Source organism: Ctenopharyngodon idella, chromosome 15 (genome assembly GCF_019924925.1).
Source record: "Ctenopharyngodon idella isolate HZGC_01 chromosome 15, HZGC01, whole genome shotgun sequence".
In the NCBI taxonomy this organism is placed as follows: Eukaryota; Metazoa; Chordata; class Actinopteri; order Cypriniformes; family Xenocyprididae; genus Ctenopharyngodon; species Ctenopharyngodon idella.
Window position 1 is genome coordinate 35,037,426 of NC_067234.1, and position 17,350 is coordinate 35,054,775.

The window sequence follows — 17,350 nt, forward strand, 5'->3', positions numbered from 1 at the left end:
GACACATTTATAAAATTTACTTAAATATCCCAATTTAACTAAGGCTAAGTCTTGGCTTAAGCTAATCCCTGTCTGTGTAACCAGGACTAGGAGTGTCGCACCAGAGGACAACAAAACTTACTTTTATAGTGGTTCCAAAAACGTTAAAGTTGTTTGAACAATTCTGAGACAAAATTTTACCATGTCATGGCCTTGAATGGGGTCATTCAGCAAATTAAAGTTGTCTGTGGAATTGTCAGAATTAAAATCAGGATATGGTGTCACACTGGAGGACAATTGGTTTTCAGTGAGTTTTCAGTGGGTCTCACTCGGTAGAAATCGCGTTCCGGGGGAGGAGAAATGGGAACGTGGGGGCACCGCAATGAAACCGCAATCGCAAACTGTTTTTTAGTAAAAAAAGAGTTTTCTTTACATTAAGATGTAAACATGATTTGAATGCCATTGTGAAACCTGATTCTAGATATTCTGATGTTGCATTTATAACCTGTACACATTCTTTTCTATTTTCTAAACAAGATTTAAACCACAATAGAAAATTAAATCAGTTGAAAAATTAAAATTTGATAACCTAGAGAGTAAAATGTTGATTTACAGTTTCAAAAGCTTTCTTAAAATCCAAACCTACAAATCCTAACCAACTACACCTCCTTTATCCATCTTAGATTTAATATTTTCCAGCATAAAACAATTTGCAGTTTCTGTATTTTTTTCTATAGCCAAATTGCATAGGGTGAAGACAAAATGCACTATTATTAAGGTATGTGATTAATTGTTCCGCTACCAATTTTTCAACGACTTTAGACATTACAGGAAGAATACTTATTGGTCTATAATTGCTAATTTCTACATAATTTCCAGATTTATGAATTAGTGTAATTACTTCATATTTCCATGAACAGGGAAAAATTCCTTGCATTACTGCTAAATTAATAACCTGAGTTAAGGGTCCTATGATTAATTCTTTATGAGTTTTGTTAAAAAAAAATAGAACCCACTCCATATTTATCTCTAACTCTAGAATTTTTAGGGTAACTAATTCTGTCAACTTTTGTATTGTCACCTGCTTAAGATAGACAAAGAAAACACTTATTTTATTCACAAATAATTATTAAAAGTATTTGATACCATGCCATGATCACTGATACATACACTGATACAAAGTTCTATATTTCGCATTTATTTTCTTTTACAATTTCCTGTTAAATTTCTCAAATTTTCCCATATAAATTTTGTATTACCTTTACCTTTCCTTTTTTTTTTTTTTAAATTTTTTTTTTTTAAATATGCCTCTGGTCAGAGATTTTTAGATGAAATCTGAACCTTTTTAGGTCTGGTAGAATCTGCCATCTGCAATCTTCGGTTTGTTTGCGATCTTCCATGGCTGTGTGTTTTCTGCCAACTGGCAACCTGGAGTGTTGAAATACTATTGGCAGTGGGCGGAATCACACAGACCAAAACAAAAACAGACATTCAGACACAGAACACACATTTCAAAGAAGAATAACTGTCTGTGAGATTGCTTTTCAGAGAAACAACTAGATGAATATAATCCCTCCGGTCCCAACTGCCCTGATCTGAGCGGGACTCAAACCTGGGTCACTGGCATGGGAGGCGGGTGCACTAACAAGGACGCTAATAACCGCCAGTCTCTAAAATCAGTCGCTAGTTTGCCTTTTGAGGTCAGGGGAGTGAGGTTTACCTGCACAGCTCTCTACCAACTGGTCTCCATTACATGAACTAGCGTGTTTCCTAAATATCAGCAAAAAACATCAAACAATTACATAGAGCACTATTAAATCTTTTCCCACAGTCACGGTATAAAACTTTCACACTCTCATCCTTTTTAAAGAGTCAACCCTAGAAACCTCCTTCAACAAACAGGACAGACATGAGGCTTTTAATTTATATGAAAATGTTTCCTAAGAGTTCAAGTAAAAGAATAACACTGAAGAGAAAGGAAGACACATGGGACATTTGAAAGAAAATGGTAAAGCAGTTTTAATTATTTGTATAACGGAAAACCTGTTGTGTTGTCAGCTTGTTTGTTTTTTTGTTTTGTTTTTTGCACAGTTAGAATCATGTTGTTAAAAAAAAAATGACTGCAAATAAAAGAAAACATTAAATCTCTCAAAAGATCTCAGCTGAGGATGTTCTTTTGTCTTCAGTTGATTTCATCAAAGGCTGTGGATGGAAGTCAGTTGTAGTTCTTGGGAGAAGTTTACTGGGATAAGTCAATACTATAGTACACAGAGAAAGAATATATGCACATTTGTATGTATACAGTAAATTATTTGAACTTACAGTTCTGTAAAACAAATTGTACCTCCTCGCAGTACATATCGCTACAAGTTTTCATCTTCTAGGTTTACACAACAGCGATGTACTAAAAACTGGAACATTTTCCTTTGGATTTTTGAGTTTCACATACAGATGACAATGTTGTCAAAACAATCCCAGTTCATACAGATCTGTGAAAATGACTAAAAACACTGTATTATGAAATAATTTGGTTTGCTGGCTTCCATCGCTGTGTTTTCTGCCAACTGGCAAACCAGGGGCGGAATCACACAAACCAAAACAAAAACAGACATTCTGACACGGAATGTGCATTAAAATGTAGAATAACCATCTGTAGCACTGTTTTTTTTTTTTTTTTTTAGAGAAACCAGTATGTGAACTGTTTCCCAAATATCTGCAAATGTATTATGGTATTTTCGTGCTTTCAAAAAATTACATACAGCACCTTTAAAGCTTTTCCCACACAGTCACAACATAAAAGTTTTCACACTCTCATGCATTTTTTCTGGTGCCTTTTTAAAGAATTAACCCTTTTACATTTTCTTACACAAACAGGGCAGACGTGAGGCTTTTACTTTGTATGAACTTTCTGGTGCAATCTTTGCGATCTTCCATGGCTGTATGTTTTCTGCCAACTGGCAACCCGGAGTGTTGAAATACTATTGGGAAAATTGGCAGTGGGCAGAATCATACAGACCAAAACAAAAACAGACAGACATTAAGACACAGAACACACATTTCAAAGCAGAATAACTGTGGCATTGCTTTTCAGAGAAACCCCTCCTGTCCTAACTTCCCTGATCTGAGCGGGACTCAAACCCGGGTCCCTGGCATGGGAGGTGGGTGCGCTAACAAGGATGCTAATGACCACCAGTCTCTAAAATCAGTCACTAGTGCGCCTTTTGAGGTCAGGGGAGTGACAGCTCTCTACAAGCTGGTCTCCGTTAGTGCGTTTCCTAAATATCAGCAAAAAACATCAAAATATTTCATATAACACTATTAAAGCTTTTCCCACAGTCACGGTATAAAAGTTTTCACACTCATGCTCATGCCTTGTTAAAGAGTCAACCCTTATACACTCTCTTCCACAAACAGGACAGACGTGAGGCTTTTATTTTGTAATAACTTATCTGGTGCTTCTTCAGTAATGATGGAAAAGCAAAACTTTTACTGCAGTGATCACAGTTATATGGCGTTACAGATGAGCTTTGAGACAAACATTCCACTTAAAACTCTTCTCACACATGACACGCATAAGGAGTCTCTTCAGTGTGAATGCTCATGTGAGTATTAATTCCCCTTTTACAGGTGAAACTCTTTCCACAATGAGAGCAGATGAAAGGCTTTATTCCAGTATGAATTAACATGTGACTCTCAAGGCTTCCTTTTTGTGTGAAATTCTTTCCACACTGAGAGCAGCTGAAAGGCTTTAATCTAGCATGAATTCTCATGTGAATCTGAAGGTTTGCTTTACGTGTGAAAGTGTTTCCACACTGAGAGCAGGAGAAAGGCTTTACTGAACTGTGAGTTAGCACAGTTTCTTAAGATTTTCTTTATATGTGAAACTCTTTCCACACTGAGAGCAGCTGAAAGGTTTTATTCCAGCATGAATCATCATGTGATCCTCAAGGCTTCTTTTACGTGTGAAAGTTTTTCCACACTGAGAGCAGCTAAAAGGCTTTACTGAGCTGTGAGTTACTAAATGTTCATTAAGGTATGTTTTATGTGTAAAACTCTTTCCACACTGAGAGCAACTGAAAGCCTTTATTCCGGTATGAATTAACATGTGCTTCTTAAGGCTTATTTTACGTGTGAAAGTGTTTCCACACTGAGAACAGCTGAAAGGCTTTACTGAACTGTGAGTTAGCACATGTTTCTTAAGATTTCCTTTATATGTGAAACTCTTTCCACACTGAGAGCAGCTGAAAGTCTTTATTCCAGCATGAATCATCATGTGATCCTTAAGGCTTCTTTTACGTGTGAAAGTTTTTCCACACTGAGAGCAGCTGAAAGGCTTTACTGAACTGTGAGTTACTAAATGTTCATTAAGGTGTGTTTTATGTGTAAAATTCTTTCCACACTGAGAGCAGCTGAAAGCTTTTATTCTGGTATGAATTAACACGTGAATCTTAAGGAGAGCTTTGCGTGTGAAAGTTTTTCCACACTGAGAGCAGCTTAAAGGCTTTTTGACTTCTGTTATTTGAATGCTGCAACTCACTGATTTTTCTCCAGTGACGTCATGATCTTTCTGATGCTGATGTTTCTCCTCCACTTCAATCAGATCTTCTCTTTCCTCTTTCACTTTCACCAAACCTAAGTTGAAAAAATTAAAATCAATTCAACTTGGACATTTGGAAAATAAAAAGAAATTAGGGTTCGTTTACAAACATCAATGTATTAAAAACAGGAAGGTCTTTCCTTTGCATACTCACCCTCATATCATTCCAAAAGACCTTCATTCATCTTCAGAACACAAATTAAAATATTTTTGATGAAATCCGATGGCTCAGTGAGGCTGCATTGACAGCAAGATAATCAACACTTTCAGATGACCAGAAAGCTACTAAAGACACATTTAAAACAGTCATGTGACTACAGTGGCTCAATCTTAATGTTATGAAGCGACCAGAATACTTTGTGAGCTAAAAAAACCAAAATAACGACTTTATTTAACAATATCTAGTGATGGATGATTTCAAAACACTGCTTCATGAAGCTTCGAAGCTTTACGGCTCATTTGTTTTAAATCAGTGGTTCGGATCGAGTATCAACCTGCCAAAGTCATGTGAACTATTGAAGTTTCAAAACACTTATGATGTAACAAAGCCTCGTTTACTGAAATCATGTGATTTTGGCAGTTTGAGACTGTTTGATACACACTCCGAACCACTGATTCAAAACAAAAGATTTGTGAAGCTTCATGAAGCAGTGTTTTGAAATCGTCCATCACTAGATATTGTTGAATAGTCATTATTTTGTTTTTTTGGCGCACAAAAAGTATTCTCGTCACTTCATAACATTAAGGTTGAACCACTGCAGTCACATGAACTGTTTTAAATGTGTCTTTAGTAGCTTTCTGGGCATCTGAAAGTGTTAATTATCTTGCTGTCAATGCAGGCCTCACTGAGCCATCAGATTTGATCAAAAATATCTTAATTTGTGTTCTGAAGATGAATGAAGGTCTTACAGGTGTGGAAAGACATGAGGGTGAGTAATTAATGACTGAATTTTCATTTTTGGGTGAACTAACCCTTTAACACCCACTAAATCCTGGTGGATTTCAGCTGTAGCGTGTGACACACTCACTCCCACTATCCACTTTAGCTGGCTGAATTTTACATGATAGTGTAACTGACCATAGTATGGTTTCTATGTTGGTGTTTTTTTGTGTAGTTCCTCTACTGTGCTCCAGGGGGCCCTATAGGATTTTCTATGTTAAGGAATAAAATGGATGTAGGCAGTAGAGTAAGACATACCTGTTTGGTTGAGGGAAAGCATGGCTTTCACTTACTTAACCTTACTGCAAATGGAGTTCGGATTGAGAAACTAATGGTGCGTTCACACCAGACGCGAATAGAGCGTTAAGTGCGAGTGATTTACATGTTAAGTCAATGCAAAGACGTGATAGACATCCTGCGGCGCAATTCGCGTGAATGAGGCGGCGCGAATGACGCAATTCACGCGAATTGAGCATTTTGGGCGAGTTGAAAAATCTGAACTTTGGCGAATATTCACGCCGCGTTAACCAATCAGGAGTTGCAGAAATCCGAAACAACAATGGAGGACAAAATCATCGTCACTGTACTATACCCGGAGCTGTACGATACATCTTCATACTTTTATAGAAACAGGAATAAAAAGGATCTTGCTTGGAAGAAAGTGAGTAAGGAGGTCGGACAATCTGGTAAGTTGTAAAAAACGCTCTTTACTCAATTTGAGCTATATATATACATATACATATATATATATATATATATATATATATGTATATATATATATATATATGTATATATATATATATATATGTATATATATATATATATATATATACATATATATATATATACATATATTTTACACACACACACACACACACACACACACACACATATTGAGACTACAAGCTAGCTAAAGCCAGCAAATTGAGCTTATTCGCCGTATTTTACAACTACTTTCCCGCTGACGAGTTGATGTGTTTATTCAGAGAAAGTGAGCAGAAAGAAGTGGAAGAGTCTGAGGGACACATATTTAAGGGAGAGGAGAAAAGAGACGGAGAAGAGGAGTGGGTCAGCAGCAGGGTCAGGGAAAAAGTGGAAGTACTCTGCGGTCCTGTCTTTCCGCGAATTCGCGTCTGTTGTGAAGTGAATTTAACGCGCAAATGAAGCAAGTAAACTCAAAATGTTCAAGCATCCAACTACGCGCGATTTGTTCGTGCAAGTCACGTCTGGTGTGAACGCCCCATAAGGTTTTCAGCTCAATCATGTAAGTGTATCAGTTTATGTTTCTCTGTGTAACATAAAAAAATTGCAACGCACGCTATGTTTTAAAAAAACACGGAGCACCGGGTGTTTGGATACTTTTGCTATTGCTCTATTGGATTTTTTCTCCTTCTAACATCATTGAGGACTTCAGTAATTGGATTCAGTGCATGCTTCGACTTGGAGACAAGTATTTATTCAACCAGATACGTTTTTTTTTTTTTAAAACTTTGATTAACGATACACACAACGGGTTGTTTTGCACTCAAAAAGACTTTATTGATTGTTTTTCAAGCAAGTGCTCTAGTGATATGGGGAAAGCTTATATTTATATAAACACTTTGAAATGGCCTACTGTGTTCTGTGTAGTTTTCAGTTGAGGGACCCTACATTAAATTTATTTGTGATTTTGCCCCTTTGAACAATCTCACTGGGACAGTTACAAAATGGTACCCGAACAGGGACCCTCAGATTTGAAAATGCACAGGTGTTAGGGTACAACAGTCAGTTGGGTTCATTATTGTACTTTTTTTTTCCCCGGCATCTGCTATGGATGGGGATGAGTGCATTCCCGGCATGAATTTCTCAGAACAGAAGAAGAAATCTCCTGTTCCTACAGAGTACCAACGCAAATCCTCACAGGGTGCCAATCGAGTCGTATTGTTGGATCAGAGTTTAGAACCCAATGATTTTAAAAACATCACCATTCCGTTAATACTACAGAACTGTTATGTCATTGCCATAGTGGATACAGGTAGCACCTTTTCTCTGATCCAAAAGTCTTTGTGGAAGAAATTAAGTGGCCATGAAGATTATCAGCCTAGTGGAGGTCAGACGTTCCTATTAGCAAATGGACAGAGACAAAGTTCAGTGGGTAAAGTCGATTGGGATTGTGAAGTCCAAGGGCAGATGAAGAATGTGACTTTCTGTGTCATGCAAGATTCCAACCTAACCGTACCAATTATGGTTAGGTTGGGAATTGAATTTTTATTAAAGTCCAAGATGGTATTGGATTTTAACCAAGCACAGTTCCAGCTCAGTTCTACCTCACCAGAACCTAAGATATTTCCTTTTATGCAATACAACTGTCACTCTTCCACTTATTTTTATCTGGCTATGCCTACTGGCAGTCTAGAAGATCAACAACAGATTCTTTGAACCACACAAATGGTAGATTCAGACCCCATCGTTCAAAAGAACTTGGAGGAGTTAATGTTAAGTTGGCCCACAGTGTGCACTCAACAGCTTGGCAAAACAAAGTGTGTCAAATATCGTATCACTACCATGGATGAGATTCCTGTAAGAAAAAAGAGCATACAAGGTTTCACCAGAGAAACACCAGTTCATTGAGTCTCAAGTTCAAGAGCTTTTGGAGAAACAGATTATCTGACCCTCTATTTCGCCATGGGCAGCACCAGTGGTTGTCGTAATGAAGAAGGATGGAAGTTCTAGGTTTTGTGTTGATTATCAGGGTCTTAATGCTAAGAGACACCTACCCAATGCCCCAAATTCAGGATATTTTAGAGTCTTTGCATGGTGCCACTGTTTTTAGCACACTTCATTTAAAAAGTGGGTACTGGCAGATGGAAATGGACAGTATTGAGAAGACAGCCTTCGTTACCTCTTCAGGGTTGTATGAATTTCTTTGTCTCTCTTTTGGGCTAAAAAACTCTGCTGCATCATTCCAAAGACTCATGGAACACGTGTTGAGGGAAATTAAAGGAAAGTGCTGCATGGTCTACATTGATGACATTGTTGTCTATTCTAGTAACAATGAACATTTCCAGCATCTTCAGCAGGAGTTTGCATGTCTTCATAAAGAAGGTCTCACCCTAAATCTTAAAAAGTGTAACTTCATCCAACATTCGCTTTCATTTCTCGGACACACTGTGACCCCAGAGGGGGTGAAAACTGACCCAGCCAAAGTCCCTGCCATCGAATCTTTTCCTGTACCTCAAAACATCAAGGATGTACAAAGGTTTCTAGGACTGGCCGGTTGGTATCATCGTTTTATCCCACGTTTCTCTGAATGAGCCGCTCCATTACACGCACTGAAACAAAAGAATGTCAAGTGAGAATAGACTGAGCAATGCCAGCAAGCTTTTAACAACATTAAATAAGCACTTATGCAAGCACCTGTGTTAATCAGTCCTGATTTTAGCAAGCCTTTTAAAGTACAAACTGACGCATGCAATATCGGCTTTGGGGCAGTCCTTACCCAGGATGTTGAAAGTGAAGAGCATGTTGTTGCTTTTGCATCACGGTTGTTAAGAGGTGCTGAAAGATTCTACTCGGTATCAGAAAAAGAATGTTTAGCAGTTGTACTGGCTTTAGAAAAATGGAGGCATTGTCTGGAAGAGAGAATTTGAAGTCATCACCGACCATAATGGTTTGACATGGGCATTTCAACACCCTAAGCCTTCTTCTCGCCTGATTCGTTGGACCATAAGGCTACAAGGTTTCTATTTCTGTGTAAAGCACGCCACCACTGGGCTCTAGAGCAGTGGAGACGTGTTCTCTGGAGTGGCGAATCACGCTTCTCTGTCTGGCAATCCGATGGACGAGTCTGGGTTTGGCAGTTGCCAGGAGAACGGTACTTGCCTGACTGCATTGTGCCAAGTGTAAAGTTTGGTGGAGGGGGGATTATGGTGTGGGGTTGTTTTTCAGGGGTTGGGCTTGGCCCCTTAGTTCCAGTGAAAGGAACTCTTAATGCTTCAGCATACCAAGACATTTTGGACAATTTCATGCTCCCAACGTTGTGGGAACAGTTTGGGGATGGCCCATTCCTGTTCCAACATGACTGCGCATCAGTGCACAAAGCAAGGTCCATAAAGACATGGATGAGCGAGTTTGGTGTGGAGGAACTTGACTGGCCTGCACAGAGTCCTGACCTCAACCCGATAAAACACCTTTGGGATGAATTAGAGCGGAGACTGTGAGCCAGGCCTTCTCGTCCAACATCACTGCCTGACCTCACAAATGCGCTTCTAGAAGAATGGTCAAAAATTCCCATAAACACACTCCTAAACCTTGTGGAAAGCCTTCCCAGAAGAGTTGAAGCTGTTATAGCTGCAAAGGGTGGGCCAACTCCTATATTAAACCCTACAGATTAAGAATGGGATGTCATTAAAGTTAATGTGCACGTAAAGGCAGGCGTCCCAAAACTTTCGGCAATGTAGTGCATGTTACAATACTTATGTTTATAATTATATTATGATATTTTTTATTTCTAAATTATATTACTTTTATATTAATTGATTTCATTTTTTTCTATTTTTTAAGATGCCACCTAAGACAACAAAAGAAAGGTCACAGGCCTATAGGGACAAAATAAAGGCTGACCCTATAAAATAAGAAGAGAGACTTAAAGGATTAGTCCACTTTTAAATTAAAATTTCCTGATATTTTACTCACCCCCATGTCATCTAAGATGTCCATGTCCTTTTTTCCTTCAGTCAAAAAGAAATGAAGGTTTTTGAGGAAAACATTCCAGGATTTTTCTCCATATAGTGACTTCAGTGGTCTCCAAACATTTGAAGGTAAAAATTACAGTTTCAGTGCAGCTTCAAAGGGCTTTAAACGATACCAGACGAGGAGAAAAAAATGGAACTGGTACGGAACTTGAATAGGGAAGGTGTAGGACATACAGCGTAAGCTTTTTGAAGAATATGGAAGTGCGGTTTTGGCGGAACCACTTGAAGGTTATCATTTGTATAAAGTATATACATTTAAAAAAAAATTTTTAGAAAATGACGAACGTTTCGCTAGATAAGACCCTTATTCCTCGTCTGGTATCGTTTAAAGCCCTTTGAAGCTCCACTGAAACTGCAATTTTTACCTTCAACCATTTGGAGACCAATGAAGTCCACTATATGGATAAAAGTCTTCGAATGTTTTCCTCAAAAACCTTCTTTTCTTTTCAACTGAAGAAAGAAATACACAAACATCTTGGATCACATGGGGGTGAGTAAATTATCATGAAATTTTAATTAGAAAGTGAACTAATCCTTTAAAAGAGACAGGGAGAGATAGCTGAATAAAAAAGGAGTAGTAAAAGCAATTGCAGATCTGTCAAACGCTCTCTCTCTCACACACACATGCAAACATACATACACTCACACATTCAAGATGCTCAAAATTTTCCACATTCTACATCACTGTTTAAATGATACAGTTTCAGGTGTTCTTTACAGTTACTCTTTACAGAAGATGAGTGTTCATTTAAGAGACCAATGAGAACATTTCAGTATCAAACTCTCACAATTATATAGCCTCATAATTATCTCACAATGTTGAAATTTTGATGCATCATTTATTGATTATATTTTTGCCTTGCCATCATTTGTGTCAGTTATTTACAGTATGCACTGTAACCGTTCATTTGTGAGACAAATCAGTTTTATACATCAAACTCAGCACTACACTAAAAACAGGTGTGGTTATGTTTAATGACTCTGTGCATTGAGTTTAATGAGTGTGATGAGTTTAAGAATTTTTCTAATAAATATCTCTACTGTTTCTCTACATTCATGTTAATTCATTGACATTTCCACCACCACCCTGTCATTTCCATCACCACACACATTTTTTAAAAAATATTTAAAAAGTTCATCACACATTAAAAATATACAATTTATGAGATCATGCTCTACTTAATATAAAAATTCAAGTATTTTCTAATAAGCTCTTACCCAAACCCATATTAAATTTCAGAGTGTGACAGGTGTACAGTTCAGCATTTGGTCCTTAAGGCAGTTAATTTATCTCACTGACAAAGTTATAATTATTGTACATTGTGGAAACACTGGTAAAACTAGTTACAAAAATGATCTTAGACAATTCTTGTGTGGCTTAAGTTATTCTATTTTTAAATAACAACTGTATATTGAGATGTGGTGGAAATGACATGTTCATTGCAGGTCGGGAAAAAAAGTAAAATATTAACAATTTCTCTTGTAATCTAAGTTTGTCCTCTTACAGACCTTAAAACTAGAGAAATTATTGAAACTTATGAGACTGTGTTACATGACTTTTGAACAAGTTTTTTTAAATTTTTTTATTCATCTTCACAAGGCTAAAAGTGCCCCTAGTTGAAGAAACACCCACACACACATATACATATACACATATTATATATATATATACACACACACACACACACACACATTATATAATTATATATATGTGTGTGTGTATATATATATATATATACACACACACACACACACACACATATATATACATACACATATGCATGTGTATATCACACACTGAAAAATACAAATACAATACAAATAAAATAAACAGGCTAATAATTATAATACATTTTAATTTGGGGCTACAAAATAATAATAAAACAACAACAGTAATATATTTTTTACGATACAGTACGACTCTAAAAAGCAACAAGCGAAAATAAAACAAATCTTCTCGCTGTTAGTTCAGTTGCATTTGAAACATGGATTTGGTTAATGAGAGTTAAGGTCTTATTTCTACATTAAGGACTTTAAGGATTCACGGACGCCCTGTTAAAGCTTTGTTAGCTCAATGTATCACAACATTACGAATGAAGAATAAACACCAACCTCCTTGTTCCTGGTGTTTTATTCTCCAGGGTTCTGGTTCACTCATGTCCTCCTCACTCTCCTCTTTAACAAACACCATCTTCACAGCAGCAGATCTCAGATCAGATGATACTCCTCCAGATATTCCTGCTTCCTTGAAGACTACACGACTATAGAATATTACAGGTATTTACTGGCCTCATTCAAAATGTTTATCTTTCAAAATACCAACAGCACATTCCTAACAGTTTGTAGTAACCCAGCTGCCACAACAAAACACCAGATATCGCGCTGAAAACTAATCATCTTCCTCTGAGGTTTAATGGCGGTTGTCAAACAAACTTGTGTCTTAGCGCCACCCGCTGGACTGGAGTTTAGAGCATGTGCAGTTTTTTTCCAAGCAGCATTGCAGAATAATTTTAGAATGCAACTAAAGACAGTCTTCTAAATGAACAGTCATTATTTGTCATGTACAATGTGAAACGCTGGAACATTTGAGTGTCAATCAACTCTCTTGAGTTCAAGTAAAAAAATAACACTGAAGAAAAAAGCTTGCATTTGAAAATGGTAAATCAATTTTTAGTATTTTCATAATGTTACCCTGTTGTGTTCTCAGCATGTTTTTTGTACAGTTAGAATTATGTTGTTTATAAAAAACAAACCGACTGCAAATAAAGAAAACATTAAATCTCTCAAAAGATCTCAGCAGAGGATGTTCTTTTGTCTTCAGTTGATTTTATCCAAGTCTGTGGCTGGAAGTGAGTTGTAGTTCTTGGGAGAAGTTTATTGGGACCCAAAAAAACAAAAAAACAAAATTGTACCTCCTCACAGTACACATCACTATAAATTTTCATCTTCTACGTTTACACAACAGTGATGTACTAAAAACTGGAACATTTTCCTTTGGATTTTTGAGTTTCACATACAGATGACAATGTTGTCAAAACAATCCCAGTTCATACAGATCTGTGAAAATGACTAAAAACACTGTATTATGAAATAATTTGGTTTGCTGGCTTCCATCGCTGTGTTTTCTGCCAACTGGCAAACCAGGAGCGGAATCACACGAACCAAAACAAAAACAGACATTCCAACACGGCACTGTTTGTTTTTAAAAACCAGTATGTGAACTGCTTCCCAAATATCTGCAAATGTATTATGGTATTTTTGTGCTTTCAAAAAATTACATACAGCACCTTTAAAGCTTTTCCCACAGTCACAACATAAAAGTTTTCACACTTTCATGCATTTTCTGGTGCCTTTTTAAAGAGTCAAACCTTATAAATTTTCTTACACAAACAGGACAGATGTGAAGCTTTTACTTAGTATGACCTTTCTGGTGCGATCTTTGCAATCTGTGATCACAAATTTCAAAGCAGAATAACTGTCTGTGGCATTGCTTTTCAGAGAAACCCCTCCGGTCCTAATTTCCCCGATCTGAGCGGGACTCAAACCCGGGTCACTGGCATGGGAGGCGGGTGCGCTAACAAGGACGCAAATGACCGCCAGTCTCTAAAATCTGTCGCTAGTTTGCTTTTTGAGGTCAGGGGAGTGAGGTTTACCTGCACAGCTCTCTACCAGCTGGTCTCTGTTACATGAACTTAGCGTGTTTCCTAAATATCAGCAAAAAATGTCAAATTACATACAGCACTATTACAGCTTTTCCCACAGTCACGGTATAAAAATGTACACACTCTCATTCTCATGCCTTTTTTTAAGAGTCAACCCTTATACATTTTCTTTCACAAACAGGACAAACGTGAGGCTTTTACTTTGTATGAATTTTCTGGTGCTTCTTCAGCAATGATGGAAAAGCAAAACTTTTACTGCAGTGATCACAGTTAAATTGCCCAAGGACAGAGTGAGTGCTGTGCAAATGAATTTTGAGGCTAACGTTCCACTTAAACCTCTTCTCACACAGATGACACGCGTAAGGCGTCACTTCAATGTGAATTCTCATGTGAGTATTCAAATCACTTTTACAGGTGAAACTCTTTCCACACTGAGAGCAGCTGAAAGCCTTTATTCCAGTATGAATTAACATGTGAGTCTTAAGGTTTCCTTTACGTGTAAAAGTCTTCCCACACTGAGAGCAGCTGAAAGGCTTTTCTGAACTGTGAGTTAGCACATGCTCATTGAGGTAGGCTTTATGTGTAAAACTCTTCCCACACTGAGAGCAGACGAAAGGCTTTATTATAGCATGAATTCTCATGTGACTCTCAAGGGTTCCTTTACGTGTAAAAGTGTTTCCACACTTAGGGCAGACAAAAGGCTTTTCTGAAGTGTGAATACGCAAATGTTCAGTAAGTTGCTTTCTCAATATAAAACACTTTCCACACTGAGAGCAGCTGAAAGGCTTTATTCCAGAGTGAATCATCATGTGATTCCTTAGGCTTCTGTTATGTGTGAAAGTGTTTCCACACTCAGAACAGGTGAAAGGCTTTTTTCCACTATGAATCATCATGTGATTCTTAAGGCTTGCTTTGCATGTGAAAGTGTTTCCACACTGAGAGCAGCTGAAAGGCTTTATTCCAGTATGGATTTTCATGTGAGTCTTCAGGTATTTTGTATGTGTGAAACTCTTTCCACACTGAGAGCAGCTGAAAGCCTTTATTCCAGCATGAACTAACATGTGATTCTTAAGGCTTGCTTTACGTGTGAAAGTGTTTCCACACTGAGAACAGCTGAAAGGCTTTTCTGAAGTGTGAATATGCACATGCTCATTTAGTTGCTTCCTCAGTATAAAACTCTTTCCACACTCAGAGCAGCTGAAAGGCTTTTCTCCAGTATGAATCATCATGTGATTCTTAAGGCTTGTTTTATGTTTGAAACTTTTTCCACACTGAGAGCAGCTGAAAGGCTTTTTGACTTCTGGTTTTTGAATGCTGCAACTCACTGATTTTTCTCCAGTGACGTCATGATCTTTCTGATGCTGATGTTTCTCCTCCAATTCAATCAGATCTTCTCTTTCCTCTTTCACTTTCATCAGGCCTATAAATCACCAGAGAGAAAAAAAACTACTGTATTTACGATAATACTTACTGATAGAACTGCTTGCACTTGCTTAGAATAAACAGACTAATATTTGAATGTCTTGCATACATTCGAGTGCGCAGTCTGCAATAATTCATATTCACCTTTCAGATTTCACTTCAAAATATTCAGTCTGTTTTAAAATACAACATAATATTTAACAGGCGATTTTCGGTGCATTTTGTTTCACTTTACAAATTTGATTTCACAAATTCAGTAATTCAAATTCGACAGAAAATTCAACACTGCAAATGTGTTTGAAATGTTTCGATATGGGTTTCTGGGGGCTGATACCAATACCAATATTAGGGACAAAAAAAGTTTGATATCGATATATTGGCCCTAATATAAGCCCTAAAAATAGAGTGCATTAAAATTTGATTTAGTTAATGACAGTTAAGGACTTATTTATATTTACATTAATTAATTTTAAACTTAAGAATCCGCGTGCACCCTGTGTCTAAATATTGTTAGCTTATTGTATCACTAAAGTAATCAAAAATTAAATATGAATGAAGAATAAACACCAACCTCCTTGTTCCTGGTGTTTTATTCTCCAGGGTTCTGGTTCACTCATGTCCTCCTCACTCTCCTCTTTAACAAACACCATCTTCACAGCAGCAGATCTCAGATCAGATGATACTCCTCCAGATATTCCTGCTTCATTGAAAACTTTTAGTCAAGTCTATTAGAATGAGAATATTACAGGTATTTACTGACCCGATTCAAAATGAGTATTTTTCTGTATACTAAAAATAACATTTCTATCAGTTTATATTCAGCCAGTACCACAACAAAACACCAGAGATCGCGCTGAAAACCAATCCTCTTCCTCTGAGGCAGTTTACAAACAAACGTACGTGTCTTAGCGCCCCCCGCTGGACTGGAGTGAGAAGCGTCGAGAGGAGGGAAAATAATATGGGGAAAATTACCTAGCGCCTGTGCGTTATTTTTTCCTTTAAAAAAGACGATCTGCACAAAGAAATGAAAAGGACTTAAGATTATAGATTTGCATGGTATTCAATCAACATCAACAGTCTTCGTGAGTGAGGATTAGAGGAGAAAAACGAGAGAATTTATTACAGTCAGTGAAAATCACAGAACATTCCCTAATGGTTAAACTCCTTTCATCATAATCATAAACTACATTTTGCAGTGATTTTCCTTAGTGACTAACATCCGATTCTGACTTTTTCTGTGGTGAAGAAAATAACAAATTATTTTATTTTTCCAGTGTTTGGGTAGTTTTTGTGGTACCCAGATCCTGGGTCAGACGTAATAACCCAGTGGTTGAGTTATTTACCGCGGGCTTTTTGCGCCCTCTTCAGGAGAGAGCAGTGCAGCTCCGTCAAATTGGTGCATGTCTTCGGTAAAATACAGGTTTGTGCACGTTTTATTTTATCTTAAAATTTGTTATCGTTCTGTATATTGTTCAATTTTATGCAAAGCAACATACAGGGGCACGATGGGAGTCTCCTAAACGAGTGTCACGTCGGTCTTTTTGCGTGATGGAAACACCTGAAGCCTTGCATAAAATTTTATGATTTTATTTAAAAAGATACAGAATATAAATATTTAGATGTTAAAATATGTTCTCGGAATTGCACACTGATTATTTATGGGCAGATTATGGAGTCAGTCACAGCATTTTGCAGCTACAAGTGAAACGCAGGCGGCGGTCTGAAGTTATCAGTTCCCCCGCCGAACGCGAGTCATCTCCGGCACGAGATCCAGCGCAGTCACGGTGGAAACAGACAACAGAGACTGGTCGATTACTCTTGAATTTCTTCTGAATGTTTAATTTTTACTTCTAATGCTTGTTAAATGAGCTTAAATGTAGGCAATATGTATTAAAAATGAACATAAAATATGCTATACTATAAAATATGATAGAAAATAAAGGAATCATGCAGTGGTTGTGTGGAGTATCTGAAAAAAGGTTAGAGGATTTAAGTTAATCCGTAAACTTTAATTTAT

The 17,350-nt window shown here is 37.3% G+C and overlaps 2 protein-coding genes across 10 annotated transcripts in view; both read right to left on the reverse strand.

The window, feature by feature from the left end:
* Positions 1-17,350, reverse strand: part of LOC127495856 (ecto-ADP-ribosyltransferase 5-like) — a 47,446-nt gene that overhangs the window by 11,555 nt on the left and 18,541 nt on the right. The window lies entirely within an intron of this gene.
* On the reverse strand, positions 978-16,231 carry LOC127495850 (gastrula zinc finger protein XlCGF26.1-like). 8 transcript variants are annotated; one of them, XM_051863239.1, is made up of 7 exons: positions 15,905-16,231; positions 12,362-15,331; positions 8,995-9,127; positions 8,730-8,827; positions 4,517-4,611; positions 2,942-2,957; positions 978-1,407 (listed from the first exon to the last, which is right to left on the reverse strand). In XM_051863239.1, the coding sequence occupies exons 1-2, from the start codon at positions 15,981-15,983 to the stop codon at positions 14,109-14,111; spliced, it is 1,302 nt and encodes a 433-aa protein (XP_051719199.1). In that variant the 5' UTR covers positions 15,984-16,231; the 3' UTR covers positions 978-1,407; positions 2,942-2,957; positions 4,517-4,611; positions 8,730-8,827; positions 8,995-9,127; positions 12,362-14,108. The 8 variants fall into 8 exon arrangements, with proteins under 8 accessions (XP_051719199.1, XP_051719198.1, XP_051719197.1 ...); XM_051863238.1 differs by lacking the exons at positions 8,730-8,827; positions 8,995-9,127; XM_051863237.1 differs by lacking the exons at positions 978-1,407; positions 8,730-8,827; positions 8,995-9,127 and adding an exon at positions 1,981-2,237 and having other exon boundaries at positions 2,874-2,957.

Bases quoted from the DNA above. Each gene is read 5' to 3' on its own strand.
- LOC127495850 (XM_051863238.1), bottom strand. From the start codon at position 15,983: ATGGTGTTTGTTAAAGAGGAGAGTGAGGAGGACATGAGTGAACCAGAA. The intron at 15,332-15,904 runs GTTGGTGTTTAT...GGTGATTTATAG, and splicing joins AAAACACCAGGAACAAGGAG to GCCTGATGAAAGTGAAAGAG.